General features: G+C 37.5%; 1 protein-coding gene across 1 annotated transcript in view; it reads right to left on the bottom strand.

Moving 5' to 3' along the window:
• ZNF804B (zinc finger protein 804B) overlaps positions 1-27,071 on the bottom strand; it is a 485,335-nt gene that overhangs the window by 59,661 nt on the left and 398,603 nt on the right. Inside the window, exon 2 of the mRNA XM_004702800.2 lies at positions 25,514-25,657. Coding sequence (XP_004702857.1) covers positions 25,514-25,657 — 144 coding nt within the window. The remainder of the gene's footprint in view (positions 1-25,513; positions 25,658-27,071) is intronic.

Below are 27,071 nucleotides of genomic sequence, written 5' to 3'. Positions count from 1 at the left end.
TCTAGACGAGTCTAATGGGGTGCCACGTCCTGGCCCCAGCGTCCATCGTTTGTCTTCCCTTGGGACCTCCTTGCTCTGCTTCCCTGCCGCTCCATTGCACGCCCCCAGTGTTTTGCCTCAGTGTGGTGGGGTCAGCATCAGGCTTTTTTATGTCATTAGCAAGACTTTGAATTTCAGGGGATAATAGAAAACAAGTGGTTTTATAGCACTTGGACCTGAACTGATGGCAGTAAGAAGACTTTTAAAAGTTGTTTCCATAAAATCTTCTTGAGTAGGTTGGCTTCTAATATGAAGATTCATTTCATCTAAAGCTTTATATGTACATAGGGTTCATATTCTATAAGCTACAAAATATCAATAGCATCTCTAGTCATATCGACTTTGTCCTTTGAGTGGTACATTACTGGTGCTTTTTTGTATTACTCTTCCAGTATTTTGTTAGTTGTTCACTTTTATCTTTTGAAAGTTAACTTATTATGTTGATGTTTTAAGCCTATAATTTTCCTTTAGTTAACATGTAAGCTGAATCCCACATGTGAAGTATTTTCATTATGAATTCTGAGATCTGATTTTCAAAAATAGTAAAATAAATGAAGTTCTTTAGGTAGAATCTACATGATGAGCTTAGTTCCATTATAATAAATGACTGGCTATTTTAATCTCTTCTGATATCCAAAAGTTAGTTTATACACCTTATTCTCTTAATCATCTCAACTATTTGTGAACTGGGTGGAGGTTTGCAGAATAGATTTATCTGTTTCACATTCAACAACTCATACACATTTGCTTCATCTCATTGCTGCCCTCTGTAACATTATCTTCCTTCCTCCTATTTTCTATTCCTCTTTCTTTCCAAACTTTTCTCTTGGACAAATGTTGGCCTTTTGTAGATCTCCAATGGTAATTATTGTATAGTATGCATACGTCATTATTATAGTGTCTCTGTTGATTGCTTTGTTGGAAATCGAGCTAGGGGGATAAAGTTTAGTTCCAGACGTGAAGGATGCGTAAGTGCCATAGTCTTGGGGGCACCACCAGTCAAGTAGTAAGCCTTCTATGATTGAGTTCTATGCCACATAGGTCTGCACTTTATCCAGGACCATTCAATGTGATCCCTTTCAGGGAAGTTGGCAGTGGTAGCTGGACACCATCTAGTCCTTCTGGTCAAAAGGCCATGGAAACTGATGTTTGCTTCATCCATTAATCCAGCGGTTCTCAACCTGTGGGATGAATAACCACTTTCACAGGGGTCACCTAAGACCATTAGAAAACAAATAAGTATTCCACAATATATAATTACATATTGCTTTGTGAGTAATCACTATGCTTTAATTATGTTTAATTACATTCAATTTGTAACAATGAAAATACATCCTGCATATCAGATATTTGCATTACAATCCATAGCAGTAGCAAAATTACAGTGATGAAGTAGCAATGAAAATAGTGTTATGGTTGGGGGTCACCACAACATGAGGACCTGTGTGAAAGGGCTGTGGCATTAGGAAGGTTGAGAACCACTGCATTAATCCATTGGGTTCATTGATCCCAAGTCTTGTAGTATCTTCACTCCTTTCCTTCCCTAGACCTGAAGAAGGAGCCTGAGACCTTTGCCAGTTTTGTGTACGTCTGCTAATCGTTACATCCAACACGTTGAGACCACAGGACAATAATGGGCCTTTATGCTTCCACGAATATCTACAGTTTGGAAACCCAAAGAGGTCGGTTTGATCCTTCTCTATAGGGTCCCTCTGAGGCAGAATAGACGCTATGGTAGTTTTATTTTGCCTACTCTGACATTGAGGATGCAGATCTTATCACCATATCTTGGGTGAGCTTTTATCTTTTATCCCAACACCCTATGGAGCTACTAGGTTAAGATCTTCCAATGCTCCTAAAATTCTTCTGATAAAGTCCATCTTTGACCCCTGTTTTCCACTCAGAATTCTTACTTTCTTCTTCTTTTTGTGCTTTGTAAGCAATGGATTTGTAATGCGTGTTTTAAATCCAGCATTAGCCTTAGGAGATTTGCACATTGTTGATAGCAAAAACACTATTTGGAAAAGTACAGATATATTATCTGAAAATTTATGTATAGTATACTATTAAAATACACAAAGTAGTGGAATATCTGCATGTAGGAAGTATTATGTAGGCATTATCATCATATATACGGTAATTGAGATAGATACATGTTGAGTTCTTTCTCCATGAGACACATAGGAAGTGTTGGTAGAACACACATCTCAGCCTGAGTAACACAAGCTCTCAGTGATAAAAGGGGCATTATAAAGGTGCATGCTTGTGTTACATTTACATAAGCTACACAGTTAAAAGTTTTCGTAGATAACTGCCAATCTAAATATTTAATAACATTCTGTAAAATGATAACATTGAAGGCATAAAGGGGAGTAAAATAGGAACTGCCACAGCTTTTCGTGAGCATATTACAGAGGAGGTATGTCCAGGAGAAGGAAAATATAAACACTTTACAATTTACATTCTATGCACTGGAAGCATTAATCCTTTACTTTAGTTTCTACTCAGTCAAAATAAAGAATTTGCCCTACATTTAGTTTAACAGAGTGTTCAACTTTCTTAGTGTGCAGTTTGTTAATAATTTATATATTGTATTGTATTTTGAAGCAAAAAAATCTTGTATTTTACTAAAACCAGAAGAACAACTGTGTTATGCCCAAGTATTAAATACTTAGTTAACCCTAAGTGATGGATTAGAAAAGCACTTGAGTAAAACCATGGTGTTTACAGTAACTCTGAAGGCTGAATGTACCCAAAGCTTACTAGACCAGCATGTTCCAGATCACCAGGAAACAATGGTCTCCTCAACAAGCCCGAGTTGGCAGGTCAGAATGCTCTTTTCTGTACTCTTTTGGAAGAATGAAAACGTCACTTGAAAACAAACTTTGATGAAATCACCTGCTAAGAATGACTGCTATTCTTTTTGATCTAGAAACACAAATTTAATATATTTCTGTGATTTCTTACATAATAAAATACTTAGAATCACACCTATGTGGCCATCACTAAAAACTAATGAGATTAACCCAAAGCTGGAGGTTTCTTCCCAATGTAAAAGGGGTTAAATTGTTTATTTGTATTTTGATAAGCTAAGTATCATTAAATATTGAATGCTAATCAATTCATTAAATGTAAAAAGATCATTGTTCACTTTGCAAGATCTTTAGAAAGTATGATTAAAATATGTTCAATATTCAAACACGCTGATCTATTTGCTTTTCTTTCCATTAAAATGGTTTTCAGGGTGAAAGGTACAATATTTCATAATAAAGACCAGAAGTCTTCATAAAAGTGTGATTTTAAAATCAAGATTTGGGTGAGCTGACATTTAAAAGATGAATTTCTTGCCTTAAGACAAAAACAAGCATAGGCCTGTTCAGTGACATTTGATAATTTAAGCTTTGCCCCTACAGCACTGCTATAATATGTGCAGTTATTTAATAAGTAAAGATTATTCCTCAAGGTTAATAGAACAATATGCTCTATGTTCAAACATGTAGATTAATTCATTATAAAACAAGTGGTAAGTTATTATAAACATAGTGAAAACCAGATGCAATTTTTATGCCATATAAGCTTAGAATTAGTATGTACTCACTGCCTAGTTTTACTTAAGCAGGGATTAAATAAAATTCAATTTTATTTCAGGTTATATTTATTTTGTTGATGGTGCATGATCTAGTCTAAAAACTACTTTGTAACCCAAAGCAAAAATATTGACTGATTAACCATTCTCAATCACAGAAGGTTTAATGCTGGCCACACAATGGAAGGAAAAAGAAATATGGCCAACTGTACAATGATTAAAAAATTATAAATCCAATTAATATAATGCCAAACTCACTTATTTCAAGTAAGCTTCCAAATTTCAGTTTGTTTAATAGTTCAATGTTTATTAGAAGCCCTGGTGGTATGTGTTGGGCTGCAATCCACATGGTCAGTAGGTTGAAACCGGCAGCTCCTTGGGAGAAAGACTGGCTTTTCTACTCTCAAAACAAGTTCAGTCTCAGAAACCTACAGGGTTTCTTCCCAGTGTAAAAGGGATTAAATTGCTTATTTAAATTTAGTCGGCAGGGACTTTAGTTTTTGTTTTATAGTATATGTGCTAGTGGCAGTAATAATTTAAAAAGCCAATCAGTCCAATTATGGACCTGACTTATTCAATAGATGGAGTTCTCTGATAGGGACCAATATTATGACAGCTGGCACTAAACAGCTTTGGAGAATAAGAGCATGCTCTGTAGAAAACAGGAAGTAAATTGAGTTCAGGAGGATGAGTAAGAGATAGCCTGGGGAGGGGCTGTTAGTGGGAAATGTGAGAGGTTCTACCATACTGTTTCTCTAAGTAAAAGAAAACCCAAATCAGACATATTTTTCTAATAGCATATCATTGACAATACCCTTCCCTGCAGTGATTAAAATAAGTCTGCAAGGAAAATATTATTCTAACTGCCAAAGATGTCTGGTGATATAAACACAAGCATCAATAACACAAAAGTGAATTTTTCACATGCAACCCTGAAACATTTTCACATTGGTGACCTGGCTCAGTTGTATCCACTAGTATAAGATAGCTAATTTGGATGAAAGAACAAAATTATACTGGGTTAAGAATACCGAAGGCTAAACGGTCATTAATTTAAGGGTATTCTGTAATATTTGAGTATCTACGATTAAGGCTTGTGCTTTTATTTTATTCTCTGATCATTTAAGTGTTTTGATACTTTTAGTAGTAGAGATCTATATTAGTGGAAATCAAGCTTCAGACAAGAATAAGAGGGCATCTGTGGTTCACTGAGATAATTCCTAATTTTTTATGGGGGATCCCAGTTCAATTATCAGCCAATCAATTCACAGAAACCAAGGGTGTAGAGCACATATGCATGGGTTTATCCCAGTAGCCAGTGTAGACAATGAAACACTTATGGACTACAGTAGTCTGCTCCTTAACTGGTCATGGAAATAGAGGGACAGGCAGCACCTTGTGTGGTTGTACAGAGCCTCACCATGAGTCGGGTCCCAACACATTATCTGTAGAAGCTCGAAGCAATGGCAGTGAGTGGGGCTACTAGTTCAGAGAAGAGGAGACAGTCAGTCAGAGGTATGTTTAGAATGAGCAACTGTCGCTTCTCATTCAGATAAAACCCCATGCCCCACAACTCCACAGAAATGGAGTTGACTTGTCAGTGTGACCTTCTGACATTTCCAGAAGAAAAACAAAGCAAAATGGACCCGTCAGGCAGAGAGATATAAGAAATTATTGTTGAGCACTGGTAGAGACTGTAACAGTTTGGAATGTCAATTAAAGGCTCACTAAAATATGATTATGAATGGGCTAAAGTGATGTGAGCCTATAATTTCTTTAAAAGAATTAACCAAGCAAATTGTTGGAAACTAAATGTCTACCTCCTTAAAACCACAAAGCAATCTTAGAATGAAATAGGAAAAACCAAGTGTTCAGCAAGAAATAGTGCTTGTCCCTGGAGCTGTGACTATGGTTTGCTATTAATTCTCTGAGAGCCAAAGAAGATTAATATGAAAGTGGGTGTGAGAAATCCATGGCAGAGAGAGAAAAAGAGAAATGTAGTTGTGCTATACATAAAATGAAGATTACAGGTAAAACATATAATAAAAATATGCCAATTATAAATCAAGTAAGAGATCATGAGGATAGAATTCAGTTCTAAATCCTAAATAGCAAATTTATATAGGGAGATGTGAAATACTCTACTAAATATAATTTATCTCAGGTGCACATAACACGCAATTTTTACCCAAAAAAAGGCAAGGTTGACTTTTCACCTCACCGTGGACATCATGAACAAATTACAGGCAGTGCCCACACAGCCTGAGGGAGTTTGATAGCTATATCCTTCCTGAAAGATATCTGCGAACTACAACATTTGGAAGAAGCTAAAATAGAGATTCAATCTAAGACTGATTTAATATTTATAGGTCTCCATTTCCCACTTAACTCTTATAAGACCAAACAATGTCTGGCTTTGAAATTTTGTTGTTGAAACTATGTGTTCTCAGGTAACAGATTTGTTACTATTAGGTGAATGCTGGGGTTGATAGGCTAAGGCTCATTTTCTCAGATTTATGCATTTATACAGGCCTCCATCACTTGGCAGCATCCCACTAACTACAGAGTTGACAAATATGGGTGGGTACAATATGACCCATAGGTCACAAAATGAATAAAATATAGTTTGCATATGATGGTTTATAAGGTACAGCATTTTAAGTTCACTCTTTAAAAGTCCAGGCTTCCCTCTTAGAAATACTTAATAAGTAGAAAACAGAAGAGTTAATGAGTAATCACAGTCACAGAGAAGTATTTATATACCTGTGACCACGTGTTATGTGTATGTTAAATTCATATTGAATTAGATGGGAATATAATAAAATGGAATTTTAAATACTTTAATATTCCAAAAAGTGACAGAATTGATCATGTATACAAATCTACATATATCAAGGAAAGAGATATAAAATAGTTATAAACTTGTTATAACCTCAACATTGCCAAACACTGCGTGAAATAAAACATCTATTCCATATTCATTGCATAAATAAGCTGGTCGGCATATCAGAGACTTTATGGGGTTTGCCCCTATTACCAACCACAGAATCAGTAATTCAAAAACTGCTTACAACTTAGAATACTTTGAGAAATATAATTAGAAATCCAACTGATAAGTACCTCACATTTTTGCAAGCACAACAAACTAGTGGCATTCATCTGATGAATTCTGTGTTGAGAACCAGATTTTAAAAGGGGGTGGGAGACAAATTGAAGTGCCGTGCTCTTCAGAGAATATGAAAAGGATTAGAAATCACCATGTGGGGAAATGAGAAATGTGGATGTTTTCGTTTCTTAGAACTGTACAGATTTGCCACAGTGGATAGCTTAAAAAAATTCATTTCCCATAGTTGAAGAGGTGAGGAGCTGAATTCTGGATGTAGCTCTAGGAGAGAATCCTTTATCTCGTTTGACCTTTAAGAAACCCTGAAACCACTGGTCATGAGTAGATTTCTGAGACACTAAATCTTTACAGGAGCAAATAGCTTCATCTTTCTCCCATCGAAGGGCTGGTGGGTTTGAACCACCCACTTTGCTATGAGCGCTCCAGTGCTCTCCAGGAAACACCACTATTCACAGTTACAGAGATTAGAAATTCAGTACATCTTTTCAGAGGTGCAATTAATTCCATCACAGAGCTTGTAAGAGGGTTCTGCTGACGGTCTCTTTGGTACCAGGCTCCTGGTGGATGATTCAAGCAATGACGTTGTGATTTCTGTCTCATTTTATGGTTTGAGTTTATGTTTATCTTGGGTTGGCAAAGCTATGATTATTTTCTTCCCCTTACCAAATGCTGACATTTCTGCATACATCTCTAATCATAGGTAGATATGAAGCTCAATGAAAGTGATATCTTCCACAGTTTAAAAATAATGACTCTACACCAGACAGGAAACATACACCCACCACCCTTGACCTATCAACTACCAAAGCATCTTCACTTCCTGAACACCTTGAACTCTGCTGGGCCCAATTGCTAATCTCTGTCCAACATTACCAACTTCTTTCTTTGGTCTGCTGGCCTCCTGAGGGCTACTGGAATGAGTACTGGAATCTAATAAGCAAACTATGTCCAAGTTTTATTTACCTCTTGGCAACCTCTTTGTTCAGTTCATAAAAATTCTCTACATCAGTGGCTTTTGGGATGTTCTTGCTACACCCTACAGAAAATAATCCATTTTAGTTCATGACCTACAAAGCTTATACATATATTTTGCAGCTTATACTGCAGCAAAATATCGTGAAACAAATCACTGCTTAAAGTGAAAAATGTGCTAATATTTTCTGGTTTTATTCTATTTTAATTCTATTTCAACACTAAGCTGGTTGCAAGCCACTCAAAGAATGTTAAGACTAATATCCCTTTATAATGGATCATATTACAAAACTTTTCATTTTGATTCCTAAACTCAAGATGCTAACTTCATCTCTTCTTCCTCACTTGAAAATACACATTTCTGTAATGATTTTCTCATGTCCATTTGCTAAGTTCTAACTTTCTCCTTGCCAAACTGACTTTACTGCTGCTTTCATCTAAGAGCCCTTTGACGACTCAAGACTGTTACTCTCTCAATCCTCTCTAAACTGACGGCCACAAAGTGGAAGCCAGCCAACAGCGACGCTGTATCAGAGTCGAACTGTCCTGCGGGTTCACAGGAGTAGGAAGTCCGGTCTGTTCGCTGTCCTCATACTACTAACATGGGCTTTTCATGGAGAAGTTTTGTTTCAAAATTGAATTGACAGAATACTTCTACATATAATTCCTCAGCTCATCATCATCACATTAACCTTTTTAAAGTAAATCAAGCGGATCTCATGTGCCCCAAATCTCTGGTGAGGAAGCTGAAGACATTCATATAGATTGCATAACTTCCTGAAATCACAAGGCTAAAGACTGGTAGAGTCAAGAGCTCAAATTTTATCTCCTCTCTCTACATTGGGTTACTTGCAAAGTTTTGAATGGACTATGAGTCTGTTTTCTCCTAACCAAGCAAATATGTGAGTATGCAGTTTTAAAACGACAAGTTCCTCATAAATAAATCCACAGCTGTTGAGGCTACCCAGCTCGCCGTGAGACTGCGGAGGGTTCTCTGGGCTCCATGATGCTGCATGATAGCCAGTTGTGAGGATTCGGGTTTCTTGAGGCTGAGTTGTAATCCATCCTGAATGCGGACATCTTGATCACCAGTAAGAACCTCCGTTCTTCTTCACTTTCAGCAAGCAGCATCGTGTTTCAGGTTCTGGAATCTTCCTTCAGTGCAGATGCTGGATTCTTATTAACCAGTTTGTCAGATTATTTGCTCAGCACACATGTGGAATAAGTATTATGAGGAGGCTACCCCCTAATGCATCCCTTTCTCAATTTTCAACCATGCAGTTTTCCCTGTTCTGCTCGAAAACAATGAAATGCTCTTGACTTACCATTATTTGAAGTGTTATCCATAATTTTTTATTACAATGTTAAATGCCTTTGTCTGGTTACTAAAGCTCAATCTTTGGTTATTCATTGCTGTCAGCTATGAGCCACCTGTCATTAGCAATGCTGTATATCATGCCATGTCCTCTTTGATGGAGGACTTGAGTTTCTGTCCTTGGCAATGCTAAAATATTGTATTTGGGCTTGAAAAAAAGAAATCGAGGTTTGACTATCAGTTATGTTAGCAAACAACATGCCAGTGCTAAAAGCACTACTGAATATTTTTAAATTTCTGAAGAGAAAGGACATCTCAATGGACCTCCACAATTCCGCCATGTTCATTCCCTCAGATAATCGCGCCAATACTGAAATCCAAGAAATGATTTTATCATAGACTATAATTATGCATAGCTATATACACTTTATTCTAAGATGCATGTGTATTATTTTAAATCTCCCTATACTTTAGATCCTGAAAGCCTTGTAGCTTGCGAAGAAATGAATATAAAGAAAGAAAATCCCCAGTGACCCTGAGTGACTAGTTGAATGTCACCTATGCTTCAGAGAAATTGGATATTTCTATTTTAATTATCTAGAGAGAAAATCAACTCTTTTCTTTATTTGAATGGAACATTGTTTTATATTACTGAATTGCATATTGATTTTGTTCTCTGTTCATTTCTCAGGGAAAAATTTAAACTTTTATGACAGTTAACGTATTTATGCACATATTTGTCTCACCCACCTTTATTTTATTTCCTCAATGCTCTAAGAATCATGCTCTGAAGACACATAACTCCAAACATTCTTGGTTTTAAAAATGAAACTAGGACATGTGCTTTTCTTCCATAAATGCGGTTCCCAAGGGCTAAGAAAAGTCTGAGTCATCTTTTCCTGTTGAAATATTATGGTCAGGGCTAAAGAAACATTGATTGGATTGTATTAACAATTTCGCTGCTTTGGCCATTAATCTTTTCAATTAAATTCTACTCAATTTGTATTTGAGATGGAACAAAAAGTTTGTTCTATCCAAATTATACGTTCAGTAAGAAAGTGGCTTAATATGACAATTTTAAAGAAATATTTGTTTACTCAGCATTTGTTTTGAGTATTATGACTATATTGACATAATCAAATTAATTTTACCAAATATTCTCATTCTTCAAAAATCCTACTTCAACCTTATAAAATGGTGAGAATAGCAGTGATCTCAGATCTTGCCCAACCTCAGGAGGGAAAATGAAAATTAATTTCAGTTTAAGGCTAATCCCTATAAATTAATGTCAGACCTACTACTTCCATTCTCCAACCTTTTTACCAATGCTAACTCACTAAACATGTGTAAAGTAGTGGTTACACATTGGCCTGCTAACCGCAAGGTCATGGTTTGAGCCCACAAGCCACTTCTCAAGAGAAACATGAGGCTTTACACTCTGTAAAGAGTTACAGTCTTGGAGTTCCATGGGGCAGATCTACCCTGTCTTACAGGGTTGCTGTGAGTTTGGTTTTCTGGATGGAGAATCAATGGGTATAACTCAGGATCAGAAAGCATGCAGGCAAAGTTCCCCCTCTTCAGTGTAGTGTGGCTCTCTCAGTTGTCCTGGGACATAGAGCTTTCCTCTTGGCCCTGCTCTCTGTCTTCCCTCTGCCGCGGGTTCCTGCGGGAATGCTCACACCTGTCTTCCCTGATGCTACAGCTCTTGGAGAAGGTTTCCTGCTGCTGCTTGCAGAGTGTTTGTGCCTGCCTTCTGCAGCTTCTCTTTCTTGATTCTTTGTGATTGATAAAACTTTTTGTTCAGATATACAAAAGCTCCTCAACAGTTTCAAGATGTGGCCCTCCCACCAGAGCCATGAACTGGTCCAAGTATACTTCATTTATACAGCCTTTTGCTCAAACCCTCTAAAATGCATACTAATCCGACGGTAAAGTGAAGCCCAGGACTAAGTGAAAAAGTATCAAACCTCAAATTATTTACAGTTTACTCAGGGAACATCAATCAACCTAAACAAAATTAACAAATCCTCTGGGGGAGAAAACTAAGAAAAGTGAAACATCTCTAAAGCTCATTTTCCCAAAGAACCCGGCAAAAGAAGTAATCAAAGTGCTCATTATTTTATTCTATATAAAAATACCTTTGATCCTCATACATCATCAAAAGCTTTCTTAAAGGACAGGTGACTTCTGCTTTTAATATGGTTAGGTGCTATGGACTCATAGCGGCCTTCTGCAGAACGGAGCCCTGCCCTGGCCATTCTCAAATGGTTCTCATTGGTAGCCCATTGGTGTAGCCACTGTGTCAATCTACGGAATTTAGAGCCTTCCTGTTTTTCACTACCCGTCTGCTTTACCAAGCCTGATGTCCTTCTCTAGGGACTAGTCTCTCCTGACAACACATCCAAGGTGTGTGAGGTGAAATCTAGCCATCCTCACTTCTAGGGAACATTCTGGCTATACTCCCTCTGAGACAGATATGTGCTGTGAGTATTCTTTGACAGCACCGTCATTCAAATTCATCGATGCTTCTTTGGTTTGCCTTATTCAATGTCCAACTTGAATGAGGGAATTGAGAATACCAGACTTGGTCAGGTGCACCCTCACTTTTCAACACGTTAATGAGGCCTTGTGCAGCAGATTCATCCAATCAGTGTATCAGTTGGTCGGTTGGCTTCTGTTTTTCATTAACATTGATTGTGGTTTCAGGCAAGACAAAATCCTTGACAACTTCCAACTTTTCTCCATTTAGCATGATGTTCCCTATCGGTGCAGTTGTGAGGATAGTGGTTTTCTTAGTCAGTAAAACACAAGTAAACATCTTTCTGGGATTCTCTGTGTTGATCCAAGATCCATCTGACATCAGCAATGCTATCCCTTGTCCCACACCCTCTTCTGAATCTGACTTGAACATTTGGTGAGCTCCCTGTCAATGTACTGCTGCAACTGTTGTGGAGGGTCTTTAACAAAACTTTATTTGCATGTGATATCAATGATATGTTTTATGGTTTGAGCATTTTGTTATGTCACCTTTTTTTGGAACGGACACAAATGTGGATTACTTCCGGTCCATTAGTCAAGTAAACTGTCTTCCATTTTCTGGCAAAAACTAGTAAGTGTGTCCTCAGCTTGTTAACATGTTTCCATTGGTATTCTATCAGTTTCTGGAGACCTTTTTTGGGGGTAGACTGATGTTCTCAGTGCTGCTTGAACTTCTTCAGTGTTCACCAGCAGCATGCCGAAGCACGTCTCAAAGGAGCCTCAAGCTCTAGTGACATGATTTATGGGTTGGCTTGGCCCGGCCCACAGTTAGTGTAGCACACTGGTTAAAGCAGAGAACTAGTTAAACCAGCAGCTAGCTGGTGTGATCACGAGGGAACAAGAGAGACATAGAATACCTGTGGTGTTATCTTGGCCACCATCCAATCAAGCTGTGACCTGGTCAAATTCCACCCACATGTTCCTATTGGCCTAGTCAGCCCAATAAGCCTAACTATCATAGCGGATTTCTTTAATTTCTTTTGTACTAACTTTATTGATGGGATTATATCTAACTGCAAACAAAGAAATCCAATCACAGACCATATTGTACTTCAAGATAGATCTTAATGTGTCTTTGATGATGAATTCAACTGTATTCCTCTTGGATATGTCATTCCTAGCATGGTAAACATATTATTTTGTGATAAAAAATAGCCAACAGTAGTGAATTTTAGCTCACTAAAGCCTAGAATATCAATGTTAATGTGTTCAATTTAATCTATGATGACTTCCAATATCATACTTCCTATATTCCAAAATCTGCTTATTAATTGATGTTTCCAGCTGTTTCTTCTCATTTTGAGTGGTACTCCATCAGTAAACAAAGGTCCCAAACGTGTTACTTTATCTACCTCAGTGGTTCTCAACCTTCCTAATGCCATGCCCCTTTAATACAGTTCCTCAGGTTGTGGTGACTCCCCAGCCATAAATTACTTTAGTTGCTACTTCATAAATGTAATTTTACTACTATTATTAATCTGGCAACCGCTGTGAAAGGGTCATTCGACCCCCAAAGGAGTTGTGACCCACAGGTTGAGCACCGCTGACTGGCATCATCATGGTCGACTCTACTTGGAGAAGGCAACTCCTCCCCCATCATAATTGAGCCCCTTCTGACCGGAGGGCTTCATCTTTCTGGCACTGTCTCCGACGACATTCTGCTTCTGTTCGTGGAGTTTCCAGTTGCTAATTCCTGCGAAGCCGGCAGCCTCTTCTGTCTTCCCAGTCTGCTCTTAGTCTCGAAGTTCTGCTGAAACCTATTCACTTTGGGTGACCCTGCTAGCATTTGAAATACCAGAGACATAGCTTCCAGCATTACAGTAAAAAACCAACAAATTGTGGACCACTTCTAACACTGTAGCTAATTAACCTACTTTTATCAACTCTGAACTAATCCAGAATGTTTCCTTAGAAGCAACCTTCCACTCTCCAAAACCAAACCTACAGTGACTTAGTGGATTCTAATTCATCACAACCCTAAACAGAACCTCCAATACTGTATATCTTTTTCATAGTGGACTTTTGGTGGATTTTAACCATGTGGGTAACATTTTAGCTTAATGAAAAGGGAATTCCAAAAGTAACCCAGTGTTCTTGTGGAGCATTGAGCTTTTGGAATTCCAACTTATCTTCGGGACACTGAGTCCTTATTTAAAGATATGACCCACTCTTGCTTGGACTATAGTATGAGGCATGTGCTCGATATCCTTTTGTTTCTGCCAATAACTATGAAGATTATACACCCTACAGTGATTTAGAATCTAGACTTTTTGAATTTTAATATTTCTGTTTATCATTTGATGATGATCTTTGAACAGGTGATAAACTGAAACTCATATTGTTGAAATCCAAGGATCTGTTACAGGTATAATTTTATGAGTATTTAATTTTAGAAATTCAATGAAGTTGGTTTAATTTATCACTTACAGTAAATTCTTAGCTTTGGAGCCTAAACTAATTCCAATAGTCAAATCAACATACTTCTACTCATTTATGTGGTTACTATTAAAAAATTAGTGGATACCAGTGTAATTCTAAAACAAATGATTTGGTTTTATGTTACAACAACGAGTTGGCATACATGTAGTAATTAGATTCTGGAAGCAAACTTATTTTATTGCCTGTGCATAAGCAGAACAATTGTGAGGCCGGCACCGGACAGGCCGGCTTGCATCCTGCTGGTCAGAGGGCTGCTGTGCCCTGGAGCCCGCTCGACGGCACCTAACAACAGTGGATAATTTTCCAGTGCATCTCAGGGTCTCCATCAGATTGGTACTTCACAGAGATGACTAGCTGAAGATTCAGTTCAACTTTTACAAACAGAATATGACCTATTTTTGATAAACCTTTGTTTAACAATAATAGGATAATTCTCCATTATAACATTTATTCTCTCCACTGGAGTAGATATAAAGTAATTATTATTTAAATCTTGACCACATTTTTTTCATTATTTTCTCGGCAGGCTTAATTTAAATCAGATATTAGAGAGTGGCTGTACTGGATACTGCTGTTGTTAGCTGCCATCAGGTCAGATCTGACTCTTGGTCATCTATGTGTGACGAGCTAAACTAGAGTGTTTTCAAGCATGATAACTTTGAGAAGCAGATCACTACACCTATCTCCTCAAAGGCACCGCTCAGAGGGTTTGAACCACTACCGTTTTAGCTAGTAGCTGAGTCCTTAACAATTTTTACCCCCTACCTTCCAGGGATGCTGTACAATCCTGCTATGTGATAAAGTCTCAAACTTATACTTACTAAAAGAAGGTTTAATGCTTTATATATTTTCTCTGGTCACAATTAGTTTATGTATAACTTGAGCATCTTTGTATATTGACAAAATATTGCTAGGTCCTCCACAGGATATTCTTTAAGAACCCATTGCTAATGTAAGGGTATATAGTATTGGTTAACAACAACAACAAAAAGTTTGCCAAGTTGAAAAAAGAACAATTCAAACACTAATTGTAAAAAATGATTTAAAAAACCTCAAAACAAACTCATTGTCATTTGTTGATTCTAACTCATGGGAGATATCACTACAATATACACAAAGAAAAGAGAAGTTGATTTAAAATGCGAGTCTTTTGTTTGGATAACCAAGAAGACCAGAAACTACATTTCAGACATAATTGTTTAGCTTAAGGTTATTTTTAAATATTCTTTAAAAGGTCTGAAGGAGAATTTTATGGTAACAAGTCGGACACCACCACCAATAATATAAACATCTGCCTCTGAGATGAGTCCAGTATACATCTTCACTTCATAGGCTTTCCAAGGCTACAGATATTCATGCAAGTGGATGCCTCATCTTTTTCCCATGGAGTCACTGGTTGGTTTAAACCTAGGACCTCGCTGTTAACACTCCATTATTTACCTGCACAGTTCCTTCAAGAACAAATATAACATTTATCAAGTAATGAAATTGAGCTAATAATTGAAAGTCTCAGACTTTGCCTGCAAATTCTTTCAAACACTTCAAGGAAAAAGAACTTTAATCCTCTAGAAACTAGTTTAGAATTGGAAGAGAAGACCCATCATAGACCAATGTAATTCAAACACATACATTCTTAAAATAGCAGGAAAATGGAATATAATAAAGAAATACATACCATGGCAAAGTGAAATTTATCCAGCTTATTCGATGCAATGTATCCAAGGCACAATAATAAGATAACAGAGGAGGGAGGAATAAGAGTTAAGCTGTGATTCACAAGGCTGGCAGTTAGAAACCACCAGCAGCTCCATGGGAGAAAGGCTGGGCTTTCTGCCTTTCTTAACAGTTACAGTCCCAGAAATCCCCAGGGGATCGCTCTGAGTTGGCATGAACTCCAGGGCAGTGAGTTTGGTTTCAGAAAGATGCAGTAAGGAATCCTGGTGGCATAGTGGTTATACGTTGGGCTGCTAATTTCAAGGTCAGCAGTTTGAAACCACCAGCTACTCTGTGGAAGAAAGATAAGGAAGGCTTTCTTTTCTTGGAGAGAGTTACAGTGTTGGAATTCTTTGCAGTGCACTCTTGGCTCTTTTTTCTTGGTGGTAGTGTGAATTTCCAAGGTATAAAATATTCATCAATCCCAATCTACTATGCAGTATAAATTTTGAACCATAATTTTTAAACTGTGCTCTTGACTTACTAATGTGTTGTTTTTTCAACTGTGACACGGATACCAGGGGAGGCCGAAACATTAATAAAATACCGGTAAGAGAAGCGTTCATGGGGACTCTACTTTCTGGTTTTTTCCCTCTAAACCTGAAACAGTAAGATCCATTTTAAATGAATGGATTTGCTCGGGAGTTATTGCTCTACTTTTCCTCCTCTGGCCTTCTCATTGACATGTATAGACAGCGAGCTCTGGCTTGACTCCCAACTCTGCAATATCTTGCCAGCGAGATTTTAAAGGGCATAATATGATTACTCAAACCATCAGCAGTCAGTAAGGAGGGGCTCACCCAGTGCCATGACTACTCAGTAAGATGTAACAGATTCAGAAGATGATGTGACCATCTGTAAATCTTGAAAAAGGGATAATAGATGCTATTGTTAACATTGCAGGATTCATTTAATGGACAATATTTTCACAGAGCTCTCAGAATATGCAGAAATATTTTGTTCAGAAGTCGGTAAAAATAAATTTTACTAGGAAATGTAGCCCGCTGGAGAGGAAAGGTGGACATAATAGTCTCTGGAGGGTAGAGGGCACAAAACTCTAACTCCTTGCCACTATTGAAAGCACTGTAAAAGTGTTAACAACAGGAATAACGTGCATGTTAAGAAAACATATGGAAGAATAATGATTTCCTTAGTTACTCTACTGTTAAGTAATCAAAGGTATGTAGCACAAAGAGTTAATTCTAGAAGATTAAGCACTTCTGTGTTTAAAAAAAATTAGTCTAAAAACTTTGAAATTGAAATGCCAGTCCAGCTCAATTTCCCTAAAGATTGGTTATTTGCAAACAACTTATCACACATATTAAAGAACCAAGATACTTCAGCACAGATTTTAATTATGTCTCATATCTGCCATACAGCAAAAAGATGTTATTAAAATTGTGCTTAGGTCATCAGGTCAGATCACCTAGGTTACATTCCAGAGGTGGACACCAATAAATGCCCCCCTCCCCCACACCACTGCTTAGTCTGATTAAATGAGAGAAGGCTATAGGAACCAACATTATTTCTGATTGTATAGGTTCAGATATAGAAAAATATATGGGAGATTCTCAATTAATGAATGACTAATCCCTGCTATTCTGAAATGTCTCTCTAACCCCCATGAGAAATCACTTGTTGTGAAATATGCTTCCAGCAACTCTGTTGAGTACTTAGGATATGCACTTATTAAGGGGTTTTAACACGTATTGTCATGGAATCATCCTAAAACTTCTCCGAGGAGTGTAGTACTGACCTACAGAAAAAGAAGGGAAGACAAAAGAAAGATGACGAAGACAATGGTCTAAAAGTTTCCAGAGAACAGGGTTAGAATTTAAAATGATATATGGGACATTGTGGAATAAAGGAAGAATTCACAGGTTAATATCCCCCTCACACCCTCCCCCCCAAATCCACAATAATAGTTATGCAACAAGCCTGAAATAAAACTCCCATCAGAACAAAAAGATAACTTATTATCAGATTTATCCATTTAGCTCCTATTTCTTGTATTGAGATTTTTTTCCCTCACATCAGGTAGATGGAGTACCTGGTTGAGGGATAGATTAATGATAGATGGTAATATGAAATTAAGCAAATGTAAGACACAATTTCTAAATCCAGGAAAAAATTGTTCAGCAAGAAAAAAAACAGTAACTTATGTGACTTTGTTGAAAAAAATATTTGTAAGTCACAAGAAATACTGAATATTTATTTTAAAACATAAAATATTATTATTTTTTTATTAACAATTTCTTAAATGAAAATGTTTTTAAGACAGCAATATACAGAATAATATGTATAGGTGTTTCTCTTTTAAAAGTTTATGATTTGATACTACCAAGACACATCAGGAAAAGAAATGTGTGGATAAATTATTCATTATACTACATTATATATATACTATACTATATTACTGAAGTTTAAAATTAAATTTAGTATAAGATATTGATATGAACCATCATTTTAATCTTTCAACATAATTCTAATTTGATGATACTATAATTGAGCCACTGTCAAGTCATTTATCCTGAGATTACTTCCAGTCTTTATGGATTTTAAACATCACTGCAAATAAATTTTACAAATTTGTTTAATTCTTTTCTAGAATACATCCCAAATGAAGTTACTGATGTGGTTATCAAATGTTGATCATTGAAAGACAATTGGTACCCTCACATTAAGTTTGACAGTGCCTATATCTACCATTTTCTTTATATACATAACTTTATTGAAAAGTAGTCTCAAATTTATATTAATTTGATTACTATTAATGTAAATCATGTTATCATAGGTTTATGTCATTGATTTTTAAATCTGCCTTCACTGCCCTCCGTACTGTAACTACTATGAAGACTCTTAGCAAGGGAAAATGAAATTATTATGGTGGAATTATAGTATTGGTGACTATATTGAATATTCTTTGATTTACCAAAGAAGAAATCATTCTTAGAAGAAATATTACCAGAAGAGCCCTTAGAAGGATGACACGACTCCAACTCACTTACTTTAGACATCTTGAGTGACACCAATTACAGGGGATAAAACAAGGTGTCTTGTTTGGATGTATCTAGTCAGTAGATATGGTTGGGGGGGCGCGCATTCATTTCCATTGCGTCTATTCTGAGCTCCATAATAACACTGTAGGACAGGGTCCAACTGCCCCCTTGGGTTTCTGGGACTATAAAGAGAGCCCCATCTTTCTCTCATGAGACAGGCGGTAGTTGAAATGGCTGACTTCACACCCAAGGCAAAGCCCAATAAGGAGCCAACTGAGTTTCTTAAAACACATTAGTAATAGGGAATGACACAATGGCTTCAAAATCATCTTAAACATTGCCAAGGACCATGAAGATGGCACAAGACCAGTTTCATTCAGTTGACTCAGAGAAACTGATTTTAAAGTGTTACTATTAGCTCACAGGGCTACTTTGAGCAATAAAAACCCCACTACCATCAAGTAGAGACTGGTTTATAGTGACTTTATAGGGATTCTCAGGTTGCAACTCTTTATGGGAATCGATAGTCTGTTTCCCGAGTGGAGCAGCTGGTGGGTTTGAACTGCTGACATTGTAGTAATCAGTCCAAACCTTACTCAATAGCCCACAAGGACTCTTAATTTGGACAATATTTGGAGAAAATAAAAAAGTTAAGTGGAACAAAGTAAGAGTCATTGGATTAAATTATTTCAGGTGAGTTGGCAATGTTTATTCTGCTGGGATCAAGATAAAGAATACTGTTGTTTTGATATTTTTTTCATCTTGAGCAGTTATATATAAGAAAAATAAATAAATAAAGTATGGAGAAATCAGTTGGAGTTCAAGTTCAGACTTGACAAGTGAACAACTATCCTTTGAGTGTTGCTAAATCCTATTGTGAAGCAGACAAAGATTAGGAGGATTAAGCTTCACATGTGGAGGATCTGAAAGTGGACTTTTTAAAAAATTGAAGATATGCTTATGAGTTAATTGTACAGGGATCCAGTTCATTTGTCTTTTCCTAACTTAAGTTGAGCCAGACTGCCTCTGGGGCAGGAGGAAGTTCTGCTGCTGTGAGAAGTGAGTTATTTGTTCCAGTATTATCCATTTGCTGCCTGCAGGTTTAAGACGGATTATGATTTGTCGGTTGTCTCTCAAAGAATTAATTGCTATTGACACGGTAGATACACTAATAGCTACAGTCCTGTCCTTACTCAAGTGATTGTAATTTGTATACATAATTCAAATTGCTTCAATAGTAATGCTTAACATTTTCACAATGTTATAAAGAGGTCAGGGTAATAGGCCAAACAATTGGGTTAGTTTTGAAAACATGAGCTATATCAAAAACGTGGTTAATAAAGCTAGCCATTCTCTTTTTACTTTTATCAAACTGTATTTGTGGCAGATATGTTATCTTTCTTCATAAAGAATGCCAAATAAAATATGTTTTTCTAATAAATTATAGAAAATGTTATTAAATATACATTGGAGTTACAGTTCTGATTCCCTCAAGGCCCTTTAAATATATCTGTTTGCTTATATAAGCTTTGAAATGAAATAAACGTATTACCCTGATCTTTGGATATAGGAAAGCTTTAGACAAAATTTATTAAACTTAAATGCTTTGAGCAATTATAAAGAGATAAAGGAAAGCAGATGAGCTCAAGATCGGCTAATATGTCTTAGAAATGTTTCCATGTGAAGCTGGATTGGCTCCTATGTAGACCAAAAAGACAATATTGCTCTCAATGCAACAGATGACGCGAGACATTTAATCCAAGTCCACATTGGACATAAAATGATAGCAAATGTTCCTATTAGTAAGGCCCACATATACTCTGAGATGAGTCATCCTCACATTCAAGAAGTCTTCCTAAGGCAAGAACCCAATGGACTTAAAGTTAGAGGATTCTGCATACTTCTCTTTCACATAGACATTCTTTTTCTGAACATACATTACCATTTCATTTAAAGTGACAATTTAAAAACTGTTTTATGTAAAACAGAAGGATTATCAAAATAAATAGGTCTTCAGCCTAAAATATTTCAATGTTGTCCCAGAAATCATTCTTACACGGCACACACAAATTTTAATTACTTTAGTGTGTCCCAAAGTGGACAGCATCTATACAATTTGACTCAGTATCAATAGCTTCTGAAAAAATTGAATATGGAAAATGCTGTGTTAAATCAGCTTGTCATATCTCAGCCACTTTAATCTGATAATATAAGATGTTAATGTACACATTAAATATGCACAAGAACAAGGTAAACAAGATGGGAGGGCATCCCAGGCAGAGGGAAGATTATGAGCCAAGATGAGCAGTTGGGGAAACATAAGGCATGCTTTGAGAAACTGTACAGGAATCCTGGAGTTGCAGGAGGTAAATCTAGAAACTGAAGCGAATGCCAGACTGTGAAGGACTTGAATGACAAGCCAAACAGTTCAGAAAAAATGTGAAGTCAGCCATCAGCCGTTGAAGTCCAAAAAGGTTCATTATAGTCTACGCATCATGAGCTGGGAACACAGAAATTACTGGAGGCATGGAGTTTTAATGGTGGAAGTAATAAAACAAAATGTAAGGGCAAAATACATTTAAAAAAAAACCAGGACAGGAGCAGAAAAGAGGAACAGGAAAGACTCCGTTTTGAAAGCGCTCCCTGAGGAGTCAATGCCGGCGCATGAGTAAATCCTCTCTGGACGGAGCAACCATACTTTCTCATTAGCACTGTGGCTAGCACTCTTGATTACCTGGTGAAGTAATTTAAAACATAATTTACTCTATTAATATGAAGTTTCACAAAGAAAATCAAGTTTTCTGAAGTTAATATTCAAAATGTTCAATGACACTGATTACATTTTTTCACAAGGTGTAAACATCCTCTGTATTCTGAAAGTTCCCAATTCCATTAATCTAGTTTCCTCTCTCCTTACACACTTCCTTCAGAGTAATTTTTGGCTCTTTGGTCTCGTATCAATGGGGATTTTAAAGGTGCTCAGTAGTCATAGGTGACAGTCATTATGAGTCCATTTGTAAGGAAGCTAAACGGTTACCTCAGGATCGTTTGGGTTCAAGATTTAGAGTATTGTGAGGGAAAACCTTGGAAAGCTAATGGGGATATGACTGAAGAACGCGATACTGGATACAATTATCGGCTATAATTCCAGAGCACAGGAACACCGAGTCATACGGCTCACGTGGAGATAATGGGTGCCCTGATAGAGTTCTCACAAGTGTCTTAAACTCTGCTAATGTCCCCACCTTACAGTGGTATCTTTACCTTGTCGAGAAGAACCTTCTAAACGGAATAGTCCAACACCTGCGTCTGCATGTTTAGAGCAGAAATAGACATTGTTCCAGTGTCACCCATCAGGAGATCCCAGAGCCCTTTCTTGGTAAAGTGTTTCTTTTAAATCCCAGAGTAATTTTTCACGATATGTAGCGTGAAGACCATCTGCATAAGTGCAGTGAGAGATAGTATTTATGGGAATTTTCTCCCGACAGACATGTGCCACCGAATAGATGAATGATAATCAACAGGTAGAATGAGAACAGCCTCACTGTGAAAATCCAAATAAAGCAAGGGTTTAAACAAGTGACTCTCCCTGGCTACAAACATCACAGCTGCTGTTGTACTCGATGACCCAATTGCTACAGTCCATGTGTCCATCTATTTGGTGTGATTGTCTCCCTCTTTGCCACCGACTATGCACTTTACCAAACATCATGTCCTTTTCCAGGGACTGCTTCTCCTATCTGCCCAAATTCCATGAGATGCATTCTTGCCATCCTTGATTCTAAGGAACACACTAGTTGTACTTCCTCCAGCTAGATTTCGTTTTTGCCAACCACTTAATTCCAGCACATCAGTTTTCCTCTTCTCCCTGGTCACTGTCCAGCATACGATGCAAATGGCAAGCCCACGCCTTTGGTCAGCACACCACAGTATGTCTCTTGATTGTTTGATTGGCCCTGCCAGAACCTTGATTGTGACTCCCCCAAATAAATAAACTCACTGGCAATGTCAATATTTTATTTTATCATGAAGTTGTGTATTCCCTCAATTCCTAGAATTTTGGTTTTCTTTACACAGAGAGAAGGCCGTGGTCTTTGTCCTTCATCAGTAAGTACGTCAAGTCCTCCTGACGTTCAGCAAGAGGGGTTGTGGCATCTCCATACTCCAGGTTGTTAGTGAACCCTCCTCCAACCCTGATGGCACGTTTGTCCTCATGTTGGCCGCTTGCTCTCGCTAGTTGTTCACTTACAAACTGAGTAAGTGTGCATGGCAGCTACAACCGGGCACAGACCTGTCCTGATTTTCAACCACAGAGCGTTCTGCTGTTCTTTTCCAAAGGACTGCCTCTCTGGCCTCATGAGCACAATGAAGTGGAACTCGAAGCAAGATAAAACCTGACACTTTGTTTTTTCTCTATTTATCATGATGTCACCCATGGGTGGGTTCAGTTGTGAGAATTTCTGTTTTCTTTACACTGAATTAGAATCCATATTGAAGGCTGCAATCTATAATCTGCATCAGACAAGCAAGGTGGTGCCACCTGCATATTGCATAGTGCCCATTGGCCTTCCCCAAATCCTGATGTGTGCTCGTCAAGTAATGTGGTCCCTTAGATCGTTTGGACAGTATATACGCTGAATTAATATGGTGAGAGGATACAATCCAGATGGATGCTCTTCCTGGTTTAAGTCATGCAGTATTTCCTTGTTTGGTTTAAAGGACTGCTTGGTCCATGTGCACATTGTACAGGGCACAATGAAGTATTCTTCTCACTGTTACCCACAGTTGATTATAATCCACATAGTCAAATGCCTTTCTCCTGGGCAGTGAAACACAAATACACATCTGACGTGGGGGAGGGTCAAGCTGAAGGAAATGTTTTCATCCGAAGGGTATCTGAAGCCATCGATGAAACTTAGGCTCGCAAGGAGAGAAGAAAGACATCCTACGAGTATGTCTCATTATAAACTGACACAGCAAACTCTATAGTATATTCTTACCAATTAATAAAATCCAAATTTGATGAACCCTTTGCTTTATCCTGCAGTTTAAAGGAAATACAGGACTGACTTACTGACATTGGGTCACTGATGAATCAGTGTCCCTGTGGAATAGCGCATAACTGTCCCTTTGGGGTACGTACATCTGTGGGAAAAGAAAGTCAGCTTCTGCAGAGCCAGTATGGAGCAAATTTAACTAGTTATGCCTCCAGTATTGCAGAAAATACAGAAGAAAAAGGCAAATGGCACAAGGTAACCCGGGTTTATCATAAGCAAAATATCAAGTATGATCAAGCAACCTAATTTCTTCATCAAGACATTGTATGGAGTTAAATGAAAGAGGGAGAGAGTAAATCTATGTATATTAAAAGTGTGACTGCTTTTAGATTTATACAAATTGAGATTTCCAAATTATTTATTAGACAACTAGAGAAACAAGACTGCTGACTGCCACGAAGCATGACCGTTAATTGCTAGGTTTGATGATGGTAGTGTGGATATGTTATTTATCTCAACATACTTTAGATGAAATTATGATAGCTGGTATTTTCTTTAAAGGTCTATTTATGATAGTGGCTGGATTTAGTGGAGTTTGTAGAAAAGAAAGAAATTTTATTGCAGCTCAGCCTTGGTAATGGCTGCATAAAAAAGATCATGTATGTTTAAATATTTCCATTTTATATCATTTAAAAAAGTAGGGTCTCTTGCCCCCATCACAGATGAAAGTAGAAAATTTGAAGGAAAGTTTAGGAATCTGCATTAACAATTTTCAGGTGATCATTATGCACACTGAGAACCTGGAATCAAACCCTAAGGCATTTTATCTCATTTAACAGAGAAATACAACCAATTCTATATACAATTCTTATCATTAAAATAGAAACTGCATTTTTATCAGTCTGTCATATTCCAAAGCCTTATATTTAATGTGTATTCAGCAAGTATAACTGATGTTAATAAAAAGGTTTACTTTTGTTTGCTCTGAACACTTCTTTCACAGCACTTGTCCATAGATTTCAAGATCTGAGAACTATTTGGCACAAGGAATGCTAGTTGTTAGCAATGATCCTCTGATCATATGAAGTATCTGTGTCAGTCTTTTGTTCTTAATACTCTAAATTACCAATACCATCGTATCACATCAAGAGTGATAGTCCACGCTCCCAGACAGATGAAAGTGGAGAGTATTAGCAAGTATGTGACAACAGGGACACATATGACCTTTTAAGGAAAAGAACAGGTAGATGACATCTGATTCCCTTATTTTTATTGTATTTTTGTCATTCTGAATTTGTATTGCCATGTTTTCTTTATTAAATGGTGATTTTTACTCTCCTCAGTAGCCAGTATTCAACTGAGAATTGTTTCCCTAAATCCCTACTGTTTCTCACATAGTGGAAAGTTTGAAAGAACATTGTAATAAACTCCATGCTAATATGACTCCTAAGATCTAGTTCTGCCACTAACTAGCGAGACGCCTTTGGAGAGGACACTAGGTTCCATGGGTTCTGATCTGCTCGTGTAAGCGATTCTAAATTCAATAAGGCCACGCTCATTCATCTTTAAGTCACCACTAGTCTTACAGTCCTTGAAGGGAAAACAAAACCAAACAAAAAACTTTTCACTTAACATTTAACTAGAAAACACAGCCTTCAGTGGGGAGGAGGGGGGACATAAAATAGTCTTACCTCAGAGTCTTTGATGACAATAAATAAAGCCAAATTCAGGCAGTTCTGCTAAGAGGACATAAATCCAGGAATGTGAAGGCTATTTGCCTTTTTGACTTACCTGCTTATGAGCATGATCGTAAGAATTAATGTGATTGTCAAACTCCTGGTGTTTGTGATACTGTTTGTCACATAATTCACAGTAAAAGTTGGCCTTCGCGTCCTCCAGGGCCTTTGCTGTGGCCTTCTCCTTCTCGGCAAAATCCTGAGGGAGGGAAGGAAGCAAAGGCGTCACTTCTGTTGCTCTCCAACAGCATAGCTGTGGTATTCTATTCATCAAGCTGCTGAGTAATTTTGCTGACGAAATGCGTGTGGCGAGGCGCTGGCTCCCTCTGCATTCTTCCTTAGGACGCCTCTCCTCTAGTCTGGGAATCTCATCCTCCTCGTGTCATTTCAAGCTTGTGTTCTGCTAATTCACCGCCATACCCGTGTCTACTCAAGCTCACACAGCCTGCGGAAACACTGTCTACCCCAGGATTGTGATGACGTCTTTTTTACTGCTCCCTGATTTTAGATTTTATCATTTTATTATTTATAAGATACAACAGAACTACGTTATGCTATGTTAACCCGTCCGTCATATATTGTTGATATTATGCAGCTCTGGCTTGAGTTCCTTTAGCCTCTTTGAAACTCTGCCTCTCCCCACTTGCTCATGTGACCCTATCACAGGTGAAACTGTCTCATGTAACTAGAATCTCCTACTGCAGCCAAGTCCCTGTCCTTGTGCATCCCTGCTGGACATCACCCTCACGAGTCTCTTGTTCTTTCACACTTTCATCCTTACAGTATTTATTGGGATCTGCCTTTGCCAGTGTGAACACACCATTCCCGCGCATACTTTTTGTTCAGTTCCCATGTCCTAGAGGATAACAATAGTGATGGATACCTAGAGAACATGAATGATGTGCCAGGTATTAGGCTAAATAGATGAATTATCTTTAGCCTATGTCAACATTCATTTGGGTCTATTTTTATCTAAATTTTACACAAGCAAAGCTCAGAAGGGTTATTTATGGCTGGTCACTGAAGTTAGTAAGTAGTGGTGAGAGGATTTGACTCAGCAACCTATGATTAGGACCCTTGTTAAATACAGCTCTGACATACCATGATCCTTTAATGCCAATTCTCTTCATCTGGCATACAAACTCCTTCATAATAAGGTCTCCTGCCTACTTCTAAGTCTCTTTTTTTATCCCTTCTCCTTCCAAATGGAATGCTAAACAATAACAAAATGCTTGTAGTCACTAAATAAATACCTCTGGTTTTTTAAATTGCTACATTTTCTTTTGGAATATACATCTTATCACCCATTAATCACCTGGCCAATATATATATTTTATGACCCTGTTGATAACTAGCCATTCTCAAAAATCAGTGAATGAAATTTGATACCCCTCTGTGGATTACATAACCTCCCCCCCCACTCTCATATTACAGTAGTCTCTTTAATCCCATAACCAAACATGTCATATGTTATTAAATACTTTTTACATGTCTATTTTTCCAAAAATTCCTTGTGGGCAGTAACTCTTACCACTTCTGTGTTCTGCCTACCAAGTGTATGGTCTAGCTGAGAACGTTGGTGTCGTGTGGCACCATCGAGTCAGTGTGCCTCA

The sequence above is a fragment of the Echinops telfairi genome, unplaced genomic scaffold (assembly GCF_000313985.2).
Source record: "Echinops telfairi isolate 266 unplaced genomic scaffold, ASM31398v2 ScPeMD7_23;HRSCAF=83, whole genome shotgun sequence".
Classification (NCBI taxonomy): Eukaryota; Metazoa; Chordata; class Mammalia; order Afrosoricida; family Tenrecidae; genus Echinops; species Echinops telfairi.
This window is presented reverse-complemented; position numbering and strand designations above follow the sequence as displayed.